This window comes from Mesoplodon bidens (assembly GCF_964165515.1).
Source record: "Mesoplodon bidens genome assembly, chromosome: 1".
In the NCBI taxonomy this organism is placed as follows: Eukaryota; Metazoa; Chordata; class Mammalia; order Artiodactyla; family Ziphiidae; genus Mesoplodon; species Mesoplodon bidens.
In genome coordinates this window covers 229,309,168-229,326,097 of record NC_138176.1, presented here as the reverse complement: position 1 = coordinate 229,326,097, position 16,930 = coordinate 229,309,168, and the positions used below count along the sequence as shown (strand labels likewise).

General features: G+C 47.4%; 1 protein-coding gene across 1 annotated transcript in view; it reads left to right on the top strand.

Moving 5' to 3' along the window:
* Positions 1-9,018: 9,018 nt before the first annotated feature.
* The window catches only part of DCHS2 (dachsous cadherin-related 2), a gene marked incomplete at both ends in the record, with an annotated part of 312,361 nt that continues 304,449 nt past the window's right edge, over positions 9,019-16,930 (top strand). Inside the window, one exon of the mRNA XM_081240754.1 lies at positions 9,019-11,052. Coding sequence (XP_081096880.1) covers positions 9,019-11,052 — 2,034 coding nt within the window. The remainder of the gene's footprint in view (positions 11,053-16,930) is intronic.

Sequence of the window (16,930 nt, the reverse complement as noted above, 5' to 3'; positions counted from 1 at the left end):
GCCCACATTTCCAGCTGGAACTAATCTGTGGAGATACTGGTGGCTGGAAGCGAAACCAATGCTGTGATAACTCCACCTTCTTTGTAACGGGAACTTAAATGTTTGAGAGACAACAGAGGCACTGGAAGCAAAGGTATTCGCTACGGAGAAGGCAGGAAGGAGGACAAAGCGGAGGCATGATCCAGGGATGTGTTAATTTCTTATTGCTGCTGTAACAAATTACCACACACTTCGCAGACTAAAACAACACAAATGTATTATTTTACAGTTTGGGAGGTTAGAAGTCCAACGCAGGTCTCAATGGGCTAAAATCAAGGTGTTGGCAGGGCTGTGGTCCTCGGTGCTCAGATGAGGATCCCTTTCCTTGCCTTTTCCAGCTTCTAGAGGCCGCCTGAATTCTTTCCCTCACAACCCCTTCGCACTGACCTCTGCTGCCATTGTCCCATCTCCTTCCCAGACTCTAACCCTCTCATTTCCTTTTCTCACTCATCCCATCCAGACAATCTCCCCATCTCAAGATCTGTAATTTAATCGTGTCTGCAAAGTCCCTTTTGTCATGTAAGATTCTGGGGATTAGGGTATGGACATCTTCTTGGAGGGGGGGGGCGATTCTTTTACCTACCGCAGGGGACTCTGGGGATGCCTGTCTAGTGGCAGGGGAAAGTGAGATTCCGAATCTGAATAATCCTTCAGATTACCTGGATCTGTGACTGTGGCTTTGTTGCTGGTGACATGCTTGCCGTGGAAGGGCTGTGTTACGGGAATCCTTCACTCTGGGCACCTGCGAAGTTCAAGGACTGGCAGCTGTGGCCACTCGGCAGCCTCCTACAGCTCTGCCTTTTCCCTCATGGGCTGCATTGCACACCTGCTCACAAATGAGCAGCTGCCTGTCTGATTGCTGCTGATTGCTTCCGAGCTTTTAACATTCATCTGTGCCCCATGAAGGTCTTTCTCATTTGGGTTTTTAAACATCTCATCTATACTGCATTTTTTTTCTGCCTGTTATATTTAAGCTTCCCCATTATGCCCGGATTGGAGATGAAGGATTAAAAGAAGGAAAGAATGTGAATAAAACTCACAGGTGAAGCAGGTGAATAAAAACACATGAGAAGAGAGGCTGAAGGCCTTCAAAGGAGATCTTGAAGATAAAGCACACAGCAAAAACTCGGAAGCTGGGTTTATAATAAAGGGTTAGAGATAAAAGCCCATGAAGGCAGAGGGGAAAACAATAGACATTTGGAGAGACAGGAAGTGGTCTTTCCAGAGAAGCTCCTGCAAAGGCAGTGGTGTCCCTGCTGTAGGAGCACTGGAGTTCAGTCGATGGCTAAAACACTCAGGGTGCAGTGGTCAGAATGGAGGTCACTGACCGTGGGATTCAGGCCTGCTTTCCTGCAGGACTATGGTTTATTAATTGAATGCATCTTGCCAAGCCAAGAGCTTCTGGAATTTCATTCCTCTGTTTTTCTCTCTTTTTTTTGCACTGGATACAAATGGTTATGGGAAATAAGAAATCAGCAGTCAGCAGAAAAATGTTGAGGGGCACCTGAACTTATGAAGCAGTTTCTACCACAGCCCCTCCAGGGATGGCAATCCTGGTTTCTGGGGAACTCACTGCGTAGAAGAGACTCTCCCAGGACTTCAGGGTTCTAGAGCCCTCAAACTCCAAGTCTGTGGCTTCTCAAAGCATAGGCTCTCTCCTTAGGATTTGCTTGGACTGCAATTTAAAAAGTCCTTAAAAGTATTAAGCACTGATTCACTCCTTATAAATTATAGTAGCTGTAAGAAACTCTATACGCCTAGAAGTGGAAGAATTCAATGATTATTTAATTTGTGTAAATATGTGCCTAATTTTCAGGTTTGTTTCAGGACTGATAGTAGTATTTTTATTATGAATTGCTGAAAAATTTTTGGAAAATGTAATGAAAATGTTGCCTTTGACAAAAAAGATGTTTACGTCAAAAAAAATGATGGACATATGTGGAAAATGTAAATTGTGATGTTAGAGATAAGTTTTTTCCTTAATTCACATGTGTTCAGAAAGGCCTGAAACATTCCTATTGTGATTATGTTACTGCGTTGTTGATCATACTAACGACTAAGGTTGACATTCCGTTTTGCATTTCTCTTTGCAGACACACACTGCTAAATCTAAAGAGGGCAAAGCCCTCCGATCCTGTGTGATCCAGGCAAACTTAATCAACCAGCAGTGCTGCCAGAGCCACATATGTTCCATGAGAAAAATAACCGAGATATTGACATGGCCAAAATCTGTGGCACAAGTTTTCTTACCAAATGTCTGTGTATTGAGGGAGTTTCTCATGGATAATATCTGTACCCAGTTCATCCCCATCTGTGGGTGCTAATTGTGAACCATCTTGAAACCAGCAGGATCTATTTAGTTCCAAAATAACTGTGTCTTGATCAAATAGGATTCATGTGTGCCTGTTGTACTGTGGAGACACACTGGGCCGGATGTGGCTCTTTTCCCTGACTGCCTTGATTCAATGGGATACAGGCGTTTTCCAACTGAACAGCTGTGGCTTGGGGAGAATCCAGGTGTTTTTCTCACTGAATATTTGTGGGATTGGCAGGGCTCTGGGTATTTCCTTTGCTTTCTCTTGCCTGGAATTATTATGACATACATTATGTATATGTATTTCAGTGAACTTTGCTTTGTCCCAGGAAACAGATCAGGTTCCTTTACTTCACACAAAGAGCAATTACACCTAGAAAAATATGGGCAGGATTAAATACTATTTATCTTTTTCTTCACTAACTATATCCTTCATGCTGTCTTAAACAAATACATGAATATTCTAGAAATTCCTTTGAGTGGAAGCTAGTCAATTACCTTTCCACACTGAATAATTATCTACTTACAAGGCGTTGCTTTATTGGAATGGGGGTGTCAAACATGTTCAGACATCTACTTGTTAACAACCTGTTGGACTTGGCTTTGATTGCCAATTGAAAAAGTAAGTCAGCCTCCCTAGATTTGGCAATGCCTAGACCCTGTTAGAAAATGGTGTGTGGTTTTGGTTTCCACATCTTATACAGTATATAGGGAAATTGGAAAGAGTTCAGAGAACAGAAACAAAATGATTAAAGGGTTGGGGAAATAAGAAGCTAGGATCATTTCATCTAAAGAAAGGCTTTCAGGGAAAGCAAGATGGGGTGTGTGTGTGTGCATGTGTGTGCCAAAGACAGAGTCAGAAAAGCCAAATCTTAAAGGCTATGTGTTTGAGCAGGTTTGATTGGCCTTTGTAGGCCATCTGAAGCCTGGCGAAGGGAGTGGGGAGAAGTTGCTCTGCCTTACCAATTACCGGGAAGGAGAATAAGCAATTTATGAGCGAGGGGGGGACTTGGGGGAAATCGGGCAGGAATTACTTTAGCTAGGGGTTCTGTCTCAGACCTACTTATACTATAATCTTCAAATGTAGGGAGAACTTCAGCATGTAATTCCAGCTTCTACAGATTTGAAAAATATGATTTGATATAATATATCTAAATCTACTTAATGATAAGCTGTGTTATACTTCCCTTCAACTGCATGATGAAATGTTGCTATAAAGAAATTATTGACCAGTTTTTCTTCCTCTTCCTGAAGAATCAGAGGAAATAACTATATATTGATACCAAAAACAGAGACTAATACTTTATAAAATTAAATCATATTCTGTTGGGTTTAGAAAATAGAATGGGTGCATACAGAATCAGTTCTCAACACCAAAAAAGAGGGAAAAGACTATCTCCTATCTCTCTGGGATGGCTTAGGTCCTAAGGTAGGAAGGTGTGCCTAATTACCTATCATGTGATTACCTATCTGGACAAGATCCCCATCATGTCCAGGATCATAAGTTTAAACCTTTAAGAACACAAAATATATGCAGATACAAAACGCAGACTATGATATTAGACACTAAATCATTTCCTCTTATAAAGCTCTGTATCAGTCAGAGTTCTCCAGAGAAACAGAACCAAGAGACATATAGTAATTGGCTTAAAGGATTGTGAGGGCTGGCAAGTTCAAAACTAGTAAGGCAGGCCAGCAGGCTGGAAGCTCAGGCAGGATTTCTAAGTTACAGTCTTGAGGCAGAATTCCTGGAAAACCTTAGATTTTGCTCATAAGCCTCTCAACTGACTGGGTAAGGGCTACCATATCATCAAGAGTAATCTCCTTCCCTTAAAGTCAACTCCTTAGAGATCTTAATCACAACTACAGAATATCTTCACAGCAACATTTAAACTAGTGTTTGACCAAACTAGGCACCATAGCCTAGCCAAGTTGACATATAAAATTTAACCACCACAAGCTCTAAACATTCTTTAGTTCATCTTTTTAGAAAGATGACATATGAACCAAAGATGGCAAGTGTAGTCCCTGCAGTCATACTGTCCTTCCTGACCTCAGAGGGTCCTCCCCTTGGGGGAGAGGAAGGGAAGAAACCTTCCATGTCCCACACAATCCTCCTCACTTGCCTTTAAGTAGCATTTCTAAATAGTTTGTTTCCTTCTGTTGAGTTCCAAGTAGCCACTTCACTGTGGCTCTTCTCCTGTGCCATCCCACCATTCAGCCAAGCATGCTGTCCAAAGTTCTTCTTTCTGCAGTTCTCCCAGGTCTTTCCAAAACTCTTACTATCTCACTGTATGGATTTCAATGAGAATTGAGAAGCAAGACAATCTGCTTTAAGCACAGAATCACAGAGAGGATAAATGACCAGTGAAGAGCTCAGAAGACCATGGACACCATGTATACCATCACTTATACCTATGTGGCTTTGATGAAGTTACTTGTGATGCCCTGAACCTCAGTTTCTTCATCTGTAAGAAGGGGATAATAATTATAATTCCTTTCCTGAAGGGTTAATGTGAAATGCTTTGAGCCCTTAGTATCTATTAGACCATTTAAGTTAACTGTTGCAAAGTGAAGGATTATCTACAGTCTGGGAGAAAATGTTTTTGACGATGGACTTCCTGTACTACTTAAACCAAGTAACACCAGGGGAAGATCTGCTCTGAACCTTTCTGCCCATGATAGTTTCTGTTCATGAATGTAGAAATTTTATTTCTTCCCTCTCTACACACTCAAGGGGGCTATGAAGTCAGAGTTTGATATTACTGATAATCCCTAAACACCTCACCCCTAAAATATTTAATCACACAAATAACAGAGGGCAAGATAAATAATATTTAATGGATGCTTTCTGTGTATTAATCCATGTACATTGTCTCGTTTAAGGCTCATAACATCCCTGTAAGTTATATATTATAATCTTCAATTTGCAGAAGGGGAAACTGAGGCTTAACGAGGTTGAAATAAGTTGCCCAAAATTATAGAGCAGAACTGGGGTCGCCCAGCTTCAAAACCCAAATTCTTACCAGTTACATCCTGCTGCTTTTCTCAAGGGGGCAGATCTGGACCTATTCCTTGCAGCCTGTTAGTTCCTGTGCTTTCTAAAAAAAATTTTTTTTTGCATATTTGAGAAATGCTCTTATTTCTTTCACTCAACTAAATTGAATTCTTCATTCTAGAAGGCTGCTCAGGACATTCAATGAAGGACATTGTGAAATGGGCAGGAGACCTTGAGTTGCACATACTGAAAGAGAAAGCCTAAAAGTGAATAGGAAAATAGATGTTTCAAGTTCCTGATTTTCCATTTGTTTCTAAAGTAAACCACTATTTACAATGAATGTGTCAGTGAAAGATGTGGAGAAACTAGCTGCTTTTCCTTTATTTTTAGACTCAGGTAAATATTTGATAGCAGTACAGTTTGTAAAATAAATTGAAGAAGTTCAAAAATCAGTTCAAAAAGCTTCATAGAATGTTCCAAATGAGTAAATTGAGAAGATACAATTCATCACAATAAAAGATCTCAGACTGGACTTCCCTGGTGGCGCAGTGGTCAAGAGTCCGCCTGCCGATGCAGGGGACACGGGTTCGTGCCCGGGTCCGGGAAAATCCCACATGCCGCAGAGCGGCTGGGCCCGTGAGCCATGGCCGCTAAGCCTGCACATCCGGAGCCTGTGCTCCACAACGGGACAGGCCACAGCAGTGAGAGGCCTGCGTACCGCCAAAAAAAAAAAAAAAAAAAGATCTCATGCTAGTTAATTCTGAGTTCTGGCCTCAAACTCCTGCTTCACCAGATTATCCTTCCATCTACTCTTTAGTTCAACCAACCACCCATTCAGTCATCTATCCCATAGATATTTAGTGAATAAAGACTCACTATGTGGTAGGTACTCCTCTAGGTTCTGGGATAAAGCAGTGCTTAAAGTGCATGAATAGGGTTGAGATCACAATAATCTAATAAACAAATGAATAAAACAAGCTAATTTCAGGTGCTGTGAATGAAATCAAATATGAGGATACAGAGTTTAAGGTGGAGAAGCTACTTGAGGTAGGTAGGGTGGTCGAGGAAGGTCTCGAAACAGTTGGTATTTGAGTTGAGGCCTGAATGAGAAACAGCCAAATCTTCACAAAGCAGAAGAAAGAACTCCCAGGTACAGAAAATTTCTCACAATTCAAATGTACTGTCTTAGTCTGTTCAGGCTGCTGTAACAAAGTGCTACAGACTGGGGGCTTCTAATCAACAGACACTTATTTCTCACAGTTCTGGAGGCTGGAAGTCTGAGATCAGGGTGCCAGCACAGTCAAGTTCTGTTGCAGGCCCTCTTCCTGTTTGTGGACTGTTGGCTTTTTCTACCTTCACATGGTGAAGAGCAGAGAGCTGCAAGATCTCTCCTCACTCATATAAAGGCACTAATCCCATGACCTCATGTAATCGAATCACCCCCAAAGACCTGGCCTCCTAAAGCCAGGGGCAGGGTAGGATTTCAACATACGAATTTTGAGGGAGATACCAACATTCAGTCCACAACAGGGGCTAAGATCAGAAAGAAGGCAGGAAAGCTGGATGTACAGCAGTGAGGTCAGAAAGGTAGATAGGGCCATATTAGGTAGAGTCCTGCACTGTTTGAAGGAGTCTGAATTATAATCCAAGTATAGTGGAAATAAACTGGCAGGTTCTAAGCAGGGGGGTGACATGATTTGAGTTAGTTTTAAAATATCAATCTGGATGCTTGCTTGATAATTACTTACAAAGGGGCAAGGGTGGAGGCAGGGGCCACTTAGGGTGAGACTGCAAAGGCTGAGGAGAAAGGAGACTCTAAAGACTGGTAACAAATCTCAACGGTGAGCAGATTCATTGGTGAAGGGACGCTGAATTTATTTCAATAATGTCTCCATTTACGTGCAATGTGTTTGCTGTAAAATACATTGTTTTATTATTATTTTATCAGATACGGAGATGACGGTGTGGTTGTAGGTTAGCAGTTACATATGTTAAAAAGGCGTCTTGCTGTTGCTGTAAGGAACCGCTAGGCAGGGCTTTTGGTCCTCCCAAAAGGGGAGCAACAGTATCAAGGAAATTAATTCTTCCCTCAGGCGTAAAAGCAAAATTGCAGAAACCATTTGCTAAACTTGGCCAGCCATCCTTAAGAGGGCAGAGAGCTCCTCCTCAGGCATTTTTTATTAGAGGCAATTTATCAGTTTTTACCTATTACGACGGATAACTGAAGAGAAACCCCCGACTATGGGAATTTATTGGCGTTCTTCTTGTGCTCAGACACAAGCTATGTTGAAAGTGGTATCAATAGTTGCCCTGACAGCAAACTGCCCTGCTCAGCGGCGATGGTGGAGCGCGGGGAGGTGATGGCCCTCAGCCACCCCGTCTTTCTGCCCATAAATCAGCATCGTAAACCATTCTGGAGGTGTCGTGATGGCGCTGAATGCATAAAAAGTGTTCGCAAGCCGACTCTATTGTCGCGTCATTCCTGGTAGCAGAGGGGACTGACCAGCCGCTCTCACGTCGCCAATGGTAGCGCGGCATACTAAAGCGTGGTTTGCACCATGTGTGTCACAGATTTCTCGGGGTTTCTCGAGGGTTTTTCCAGTTTCCGCCTCCCCCTGCCTTTGCAACCAGCCTGGCCCCAGCTGGGCATCGGCCTTTCACTCCATCTGTCCTTCCGCTGCGGACGAGCCTCTCTCGCCACATGGAGAACACAAGTGTGGCTCCCCAGTGTGATGAAAACCCCACCCTCTCTGCTCAGCCGGAGCCCAGCGTCAGGCCGGCTGCAGGGCCCGTCGAGGAGATGGAGGGGGGAGAGCGTGGAAAGGCTGCCGCCTCACCTTCCCACCCCTCGCCACTTCGCAAGCACAGCCCCGGCGGACGCCGCGCCTGCGCGACCTTCACCCGCCCCACAGGCCAAATCGCCCGGTCCTTTCTCGTTTGCCTCCCTCTGCTCCGTCCCCAGCCCAGCCACGAACGGGCCCCACTGCAGCGGCGCCTCGCAGGTGGGAGTTTGCCCGCGTGTGCGCCGCGTCACGACGCGGGGAGGAGAGCGGAGGGGGCTGGGGCGACGGGGAGCCTCGCGGTCCCCGGCGCCCTGAGACGCGGCGGGTGCGGCCGCCCCCGGGGCCGCTGACTACGCCGCAGCCCGAGCCGCGGCCCCCTCCTCCCTCCCTCCCTCCCGCCCGCTCCGGCCCCGCACGCCCTGGCTCCCGGCCTCCCGCCCCTACTCCACCCCCTTCCCCGGCCCGACCCCCAGCCTCTCCTTGTGTGTGCGCTTTAAATAATTTCATTCTTTTTGGCAAAAGAATAATGCACCTGACTTTACCAGGGCGAACCAACCAGCCGAGAAGAACAAGGAACAGATGTAAAAAGAATAAAAGGAGAGAGGAAAAGACATGAGACTCGTTTAAAGAAATCCAGGGGCTGAAGAGGTGGCTGCAGCAGCAGAGGCAGCTAGAGCTTCCCTCCCTGTCTGCGCGGGCTGCGGGCGGAGGCCGTTTTCACCAGCTGCAGATGTAACCTCGGGAACTCCTGGTCTGTTGGTTTTGTTTGCCAAACAAAGTCTTTTTTTCTTTGGCTCAGACACTGAAGAGGCCCCTGGATTTTTTTGCCACCGCGCCACAACCTGGCAGTTACCCGGGAGCCTTCCCAAGGAGCTGGCGGAGAAATGAGCCCTTCTGGGCGGAGGATGGGCAAAGGGCGTCAGCAGCTCGGGGCTCCGGCCGGGAAGCGCCTTCTGCTCCCCGGGAGCAGAGGGTCACCCAGCGGGCTGCCGGGCGGCGGCGGCGCCAGGGCGCAGCAGTTCCTGCTCGGGCTCTTCGTGCACGCGTGGCTGTGGGCGGCCTCGGGCTCGTCTGCCCAGGTGTTCAACCTCAGCCTTTCCGTGGACGAGGGCCTTCCTCCAGACACTCTAGTCGGCGACATCCGCGCGGGGCTGCCGGCCACGCAGCAGCAGCAGGAGGGGGGCGGCTTCTTTCTGTCTGAGGATTCGGATGACTCCCCGTTGCTGGACGACTTCCACGTGCATCCGGACACAGGCATCATCCGCACGGCGCGGCGCCTGGACCGAGAGCAGCGGGACCACTACAGCTTCGTGGCCGCCACGCTGCTGGGCGCGGTGGTGCAGGTGGAGATCCGCGTCAACGACGTGAACGACCACTCGCCCCGCTTTCCCCGCGACTCCCTGCAACTCGACGTCTCCGAGCTCAGCCCGCCAGGTACAGCCTTCCGCCTGCCAGGCGCCCAAGACCCGGACGCCGGGCTGTTCGGCACACAGGGCTACACCCTGGTGCAACCGTCCGGCCTCTCTGAGGACCCCGCAGGGCCGTTCTTCCAGTTGCGCTACGGGGCCCCGGTGTCACCAAAGTCGCCGCCGTCCTCGTCGTCCCTTGAGCCCCTAGACCTGGTGCTGCTGCGGCGCTTGGACCGAGAGGCGGTGGCAGCACACGAGCTGCAGATTGAGGCGTGGGACGGCGGTCGCCCGCGGCGCACGGGCAGCCTGCGGGTGGACCTGCGCGTGCTGGATGAGAACGACAACCCACCCGTATTTGAGCAGAGTGAGTACCGCGCCGCCGTGCGCGAGGACGCGCTGCCGGGCGCCGAGGTCTGTCGCGTGCGCGCCACCGACCGTGACCTGGGGCCCAATGGCCACGTGCGCTACAGAATCCGCTCCCGGCAGGCGCCCGGGACGGGTGGCCGTGGCGGGCCACTGGGCGACGCGGCCTATTTCGCGCTGGAGGAGATGAGCGGGGTGGTGCGGGTGCAGAGGCCGCTGGACCGCGAGACTCAGGCCTGGCACCAGCTGGTGGTGGAGGCCCGCGACGGAGGTGCCGAGCCCGAGGTTGCCACCGTGCGCGTGTCCATCGCGGTGCTGGACGTGAATGACAACTGGCCCGCCATTCATCTGCTCTTCCTTACCGAAGGAGGCGCCGCGCGCGTCTCTGAGGGCGCTCGAGTCGGCGACTATGTGGCTCGGGTCTCCGTGTCCGACGCGGACGGTGACCCAGAGAAGGCCGAGGAGGCCGTCGGGGAAGTCGGTATGGGCCTCGTGGGCGGGAGCATCTCGCTGGCCTTGGAGGGCGGAGAGGGAGCCTTTGCGCTGCGGTCCGGAGGCTCCTCAGGGGTATTCTTCCTCTGCGTCGAGGGGCCCCTAGACAGGGAGAGCAGAGACCTGTATGATTTGCGACTGGTGGCCACGGATGCGGGGACCCCGCCGCTGAGCACGGAGGAGACGCTGCTGCTCCGGGTCGCTGACCTCAATGACCAGCCGCCTCTCTTCAGCCAGGAGCATTACCGGGCCTCAGTGTCCGAGGCCGCGGCCCCCGGCACCGCGGTAGTGTGCGTCAGCGCCTCCGATGAGGATGAGCCTGGCACGGACCACGCCCGGGTGCGCTACGCGCTGGTCCCTCTCCCAGCGCGCTGCAACCCGGAGGCTCTGAGGCCCGCCGCTGAGTGTGGACCGTCCTTCAGCATCGATCCTGAAATTGGTGTGATTAGCACCACCCGGAGTCTAGACCGAGAGGTCCAGGAGGCCATAGAGCTGAGAGTGGTGGCCCAAGACCTCGGAGAGCCCCCGCTCTCTGCCACCTGCCTTGTGAGCATCACTGTGGGCGACGTGAATGACAACGAGCCTGTCTTCCTGAAGCAGGTGTACAACGCCACCCTTCTGGAGCATGCCCCAGTCGGACACTGCTTTCTGCAGGTGAGCGCATCAGGCCTATCGGGAGGCCTGGGAAGGGATGGAGAGGTTGTGAGTAAGTACAAGGAAGGAGAATTGTGATGTGGATAGTTATACCCACGCTGAGAAGGCAGGGGACATGGGCTCTGGTTCCTCCTCTGCAGGGAGATGAATGGGTGCCCTCTGGTCACCTAACTTTTCTGAATGGTCTCTAAGGTCTTTTCTACCTCACATGATATTTGGATCTTGATTTTGCTTATGGAATGCTGATTTCCTTCAGTCTGTATATGAGCACCCAGATAGGTTTGGGAGGAACAACCCATTCTCGGTTTTACTTTTTAACAGTGTGCAAATGGCAATGTCGCATATATTTGAGGATCATTATGTGGCATCCTGTGGCAATGTCACATATATTTGAGGATCATTATGTGGCCACCTGGCGAAGTGAGGTGGCCCTCACACATTGGTTTTTCAAGTAAACAAGTGTATTCCTTTAAACACTGAAACTGTTTTGAGTAACTATTTCCAGAGACTTCTTACACGTTGTCCTACCTTCTCTGGAAGTTTACAAGAGGTAGTTGAGGACATCAAGTCATTTTTACCAGTTGCGGGTTGAACTCCTCCAGTGCTGCCTTCTGGATTCAGGAGTAGCGGGGCTCAATCATCCTTTATAAAATGGATGATATCCTTTATAAACGGATCTCAGAATGTTGTGATGTGCGCCCTTTTAGCAGTACTCCTTATGGCTTCCAATTTCCTAGTATTTATCTGATGTGAGATAACAAACTAGATTTCCAAGACTGGTTTATTTACTCCAAGATAATTTGAGTAAATAAATAGAGCCTGAGAGGCTAACTAGTGAGTGAAGCTCTAAAACTCCATTTAGCTCTCAAGCTGGGTTGTTTTAAGACCTCTATGGCTTATTTCTTGGTTCTCCGGTGGGGGGTGGGGCAGGCGGGGTGAGGCTGTAGCCTTGATAAGTCATGTCTCAATAACCTTTAGATAAGTAAGATGCCACTGTATTTTAAAAATGAGTTACCTGACTTCTCTCTTTTTTAATCCTTTGGCTCTGTGGGTAATAATAATCTCCATCCCTTTCTCGGGCATGACTGAAGACTCACTGAGTTGCTAGGTTATTAAAAGAAGGCTTGAAAATCCTTAATGCTTGCTGCTGAAACAGGTCCACAAATGCCGATGAATAACATAATGGAAGTTTATTTACATCTCAAGCAGAGTCTGATCCGATGCAGGTTGATTGGTCCTTCTCCATCCAGGGTAGGGCCAGGGCTGGGAGTGACGTAGATCAGGTCCATCAATGTCCTATTGGTCAGAGCTTAGCCATGTGGCCTCAGGTGTACTGCAAAGGTGGCTGAGAAATGGAGAGGAGCACATGCTGCCAGTGGGCACCAATTGTGTCTCCCATGGATGTTGAAAACTGAAGTCATAATAGATGAGAGGTTGGATTAGATAATTTCCAAAATTTCTTCCATCTGGAAGACCTTAAGGATCTTGGTGCGAAACAGTACGACTGGACTCTATTTGAAGGAAAATAAGCAGGGTAAATTAATTATGATTCCTTTAATTAGAACCTGTCTTTTTAGAGTTGTTTTCAAAAATTGTGAGATGATTCTGCCATGAGGTGTGAGTTTATCCCGTTATTATGACTTGGTATGTGGCAGATCCATTATGGTGAGCTGAACTTGGCTCAAGTGCAAGACTGCATCCTCAATCGCAAAAAAAACCTTTCAGGTTGCCAAGTATTGTTATAGGTAGTATTAAAGGGTGCTGATTAGAATTTCTGGAAATTCCAGCAATCTAGCCACTCAAGATTGCAGACACATTCTTATACACTGGGCTCTCTGACCTCACCATAGCAGCTTTGTGAACTTTCTGAGCTGCATCAGCTCTCTGGCTGACTCTGTCCCCTAAGTCTCACCCAGAGTGTCTTCCATCTGCTTGTGATCTCTTTACTCTCAATCTTTCTTTATACCACTTTGTAAAAACAAACCTCCCCCACTCCCTTTGGATCTCATGGCCTCTCCTTTCTTCCAGGGCTTTGTTTAATTACATTGTATCAATTCTTACAGTTGAACCTTTCTGTTGCCCTTTACCCGTTTTCTCCCTTTAGACCTCATCTCAGCTCAATTCTCCTTCGTCAGAATCATAAAAATCCAAAATGAGAAATGACAGGAAAAAAAAAAAGTTCTTTCCTGGATTCCCTATAAGGGAATACCATGTCACCTAATAAAACAAAGCCTGAACTTCTAGGTGTCTTGGTGGTTACGCCACAACACTAATCCCGGGGCTTATTACGCTCTTTTTATGCTCCTACTGCCACCCCAGGGCAGCCATCCTCCCATCCCCCAGTGCTGGCTGAACCCTTCCATGTTCTCAGACCCAAACTGGAACTTTCCAAAGACTCTAACTATGGGGCCGAACAAAGGAATTTAATACAGAGGACAATAACTGGTAGCAGCCTGAGATGGGCGGCCTCTAGCCCCAAAGGGTTTTCACAACCTTGAGGGCACTTGTCTGGATTTCTTAGTTCCTTGCTCCCCACTGCCCCCCAGGTGGAGAGCCCCTTCTTGACAACCTGCCCCTCGGGAACTCCTTTCAGCATCTCTTGATGTTTTTGTGGTCAAGGCAGTTGCTCCTGTGTTTGCCTCTGGGTTCTAGTGTCTGGCCTGAAAGACTCTCTTTTTCTTCAGATTACTGTCAAAGAGACTAACCTCAGCCTCTCTTGGTGGTGAGACTGCCACTCTCTGCCCCACACTAAATCCAACCACGTGAACTACACTGACAGTCTTTATCTTGTTGTTGTTGTTATTTTTATAAATTTATTTATTTTTATTTGTTTATTTTTGGCTGCGTTAGGTCTTCGTTGTGGCGCATGGGCTTCTTGCTGTGGCTTCTCTTGTGGAGCACGGGCTCTAGGTGCGCGGGCTTCAGTAGTTGTGGCACACAGGCTTCAGTAGTTGTGGCACACGGGTTCAGTAGTTGTGGCACATGGGCTTAGTTGCTCCACGGCATGTGGGATCTTCCCGGATCGGGGCTCGAATCCGTGTCCCGTGCATTGGCAGGGGGATTCTTATCCACTGTGCCACTTTATCTTGTGACCAGATCTTCAAACAACGTAACTGCAGCCTTCATACCTGAATTACACACGTTCCATAACAAGATTATTCTCTTGTACTCCCCCAAATATCAGTACTGTGTTCATTCACTAATTCACTTGCTGAATCAGACAACAACATTCACTGAATAAACAACATTCCATGAGCAGTATTTATGGGGTACGTATTACATTCCAGGAACTCGTGCTGGTGCTGGGGAGGCAGCGGTGAGGCCAGGTCCCTGTGCCAGCCAAGTGTAGAGTCCCAAGTCCTCCGTCCCCTGTCTCCTTCCCTCCTCCATGTGAAGGCATATGCCCCGCCCCCACTTGCTGATCACCCCTTCCCGCCCTGTTCTGATCTCCCCCACCACTATGCTACATTCTGCCTCTCCAAAGGCAGCTGTGTTCTTTTATCTCAGATCCACTGGGCTTTCTTCGTTTAACCTGACTCATTCTCTAAAGCATCTTGGGCTGCTGCCCGCTTCCTCTTTCTTGAATGCATCGTCTTCACTGCCTTCTGTCTCACTGCATCCTCTCTGTCTCTGTCTTGCCAGTTCCTCCTTGTGTCCCCTGCTCAGTGTGATAGAGGCGTTTCCAAAGGTTTTGCCTTCCTCTCACTTCTCTCTTTTCTATACTTTCTACTTATGTATTCCCAGAACTGCAACTTTTTTTTTTTTTTTTTTTTTTTTTTTAACATCTCCAGGGTCGATCTCCTTTGCTAACTGCAGATTAACATTTCTCTACCTGGTATGTATCTCTGCCTGGAAGTATTTTTGACATCTCAAATTCTGACATTTTTTAAATCGAAGTCATTTATCTTCTACTCTTTCTTTCTTTTTTCCCCCAACCTTCATTAATCAGCTCCTTTTTGAAACTTTCTATATTTTGTTAATGGATCCCTTCTACAGATGTATTTATGCATTTGGTGTGTGTCTGTCTGTGTTTTTGCTATTTGTTGGAGTGGCTGTGGGTTTCATTGCTGAGAGGGACAAGGGTGAAGAGCAAGGTCGTGGCTCATATGAATTAACTGGGTAAAAAGCAGGTCTTGGGATCCCACACACGGGCTGTGGGAGAGAACACCCGCTGTGCTCGTGTGTTTGCTCTTCTGGTCTGACTTTGAGGAGCCTGACTAGGAGGGGTGCCTGGGCATTAGACATAATATCGACCGTCTGGGAAGATGTGGAAGATGGGAAGGCCTGATGCCAACTGTGCTCCCTGGCCTGAGAAGGACTAACCTATATCTTGTTTCTGATTCATTACATCTTTTTGGGTTACTTTCTTTTATGAATCCCCAAGCCTTTAGGAAAGCCTTTCTAAATGTGTGAACTTTGTCTCAACTGTACTGTGGAGGTAAACATGGAAAACCCAAAACACCGCCTGGGGTGGTATGATTTAAGGGAAGGGTTATTAATTAGCTTTAGTCAGTGTCCAGGGCTGGCAGCCCCTCTCCTGAAGTCTGGGTGGTGATGATGGCAAGGGATGCCGAGGTAGGCGGCCCTTAGGAACAGTGTGAGGCCTTCTTTCAAGAGGCTGTCCTGGTGCCAGCCTTGGATTAAGGCAGATGTTTCCTAACCCTTCATATCATCTTTGGTTCCTCCCCAAATGTGACCACACTGGTTGCCAAGGCCTTCGTGTGTCCCTTCGTTTACACCCATTGTCGCCTCCCTAGTCTGTCCACATTGTTCCTTGTCTTCTGGTGCCTGTTCTTGACAAGAGAGATTTGGGGCGTATCTCAAATGCCACCTCCTCCCACTAAATGCTTCCTTCTTCTGTCCAGCTCTTTTCTTAATGGTCTTTATGGTGCTACGGTTGTCTACTTGTATCAGTAAGACGATGGATTGTGATTGCCTTGTGCTGTTACAACTTAATGGTATTTGAGTCCCTGTAATTCCTAGTGTTCTCAATCTCATATACTGGAAGATCAACACTTTTGTTAAATTGTATTGAAGAGCATAATGAAAACAAATTTACTAGTCAGTGGTAGAGCTAGTAAAGGTTTTTACTTTCTATTTTATATTTTTTTTACATTTCATTTGTATGTATATTAAATTTATTGTAAAGTTTCTTTCCTCCATATATTTTATCATTGATCTTTTGGAATTTTATGGTCTGAATTGCATTGTTTATCCCTCATCTTATTACAGACATACTCTTACTGCTTACCTTACATACAAGCTTATGTACTTACCTAGTGTGTGCCAGCTTTGATGGCCATAGAATTGTATTACCATATATGATTGTCTCATTCTGGCTCTTTTGAATGGACCTGACCTGTCTGTACATGCACACGGAAAGCATGTGAGATTTCCACAGTGGTCATTTGCATCTGTCTCCAGGAGGAGTCTAGATTACCTGCCAACTGTCATCTTCCCTGAATTATCCGACTCCTGCTGGCCTTCCATTGTAGTTCCCAGCATGTGTTGGTACATGCCTCTGGCTTTGCTTTGATGACCTGTTTTAGGTACTTGAGACTGGCTGTAGAATTCTCTCAGACTTCGTTTTGGTAGCCTTCCTCTCCCTGTCCCCCACCCAGCTGCTACCCAAGGCCAATCAGCTGGCTTTACTTCCTTTCCCCTTTGCCTGCTTGAGAAAGATGATCAGATAATTTGTTTGGCTATGTAATAGGAGGGGTATAGCCTGGAATCTGTGGGATGCATCTCTAGTTACAGTCAATATATAACTTGCAAGTACTTTGTCTAGTTCTTGGTTCTAGAACTAAAGATGATTGACATTACATGGTAGAGAGTTCTTAGCTTTGAAGACTAAAATTAAGCTGCACACAGTGATGAA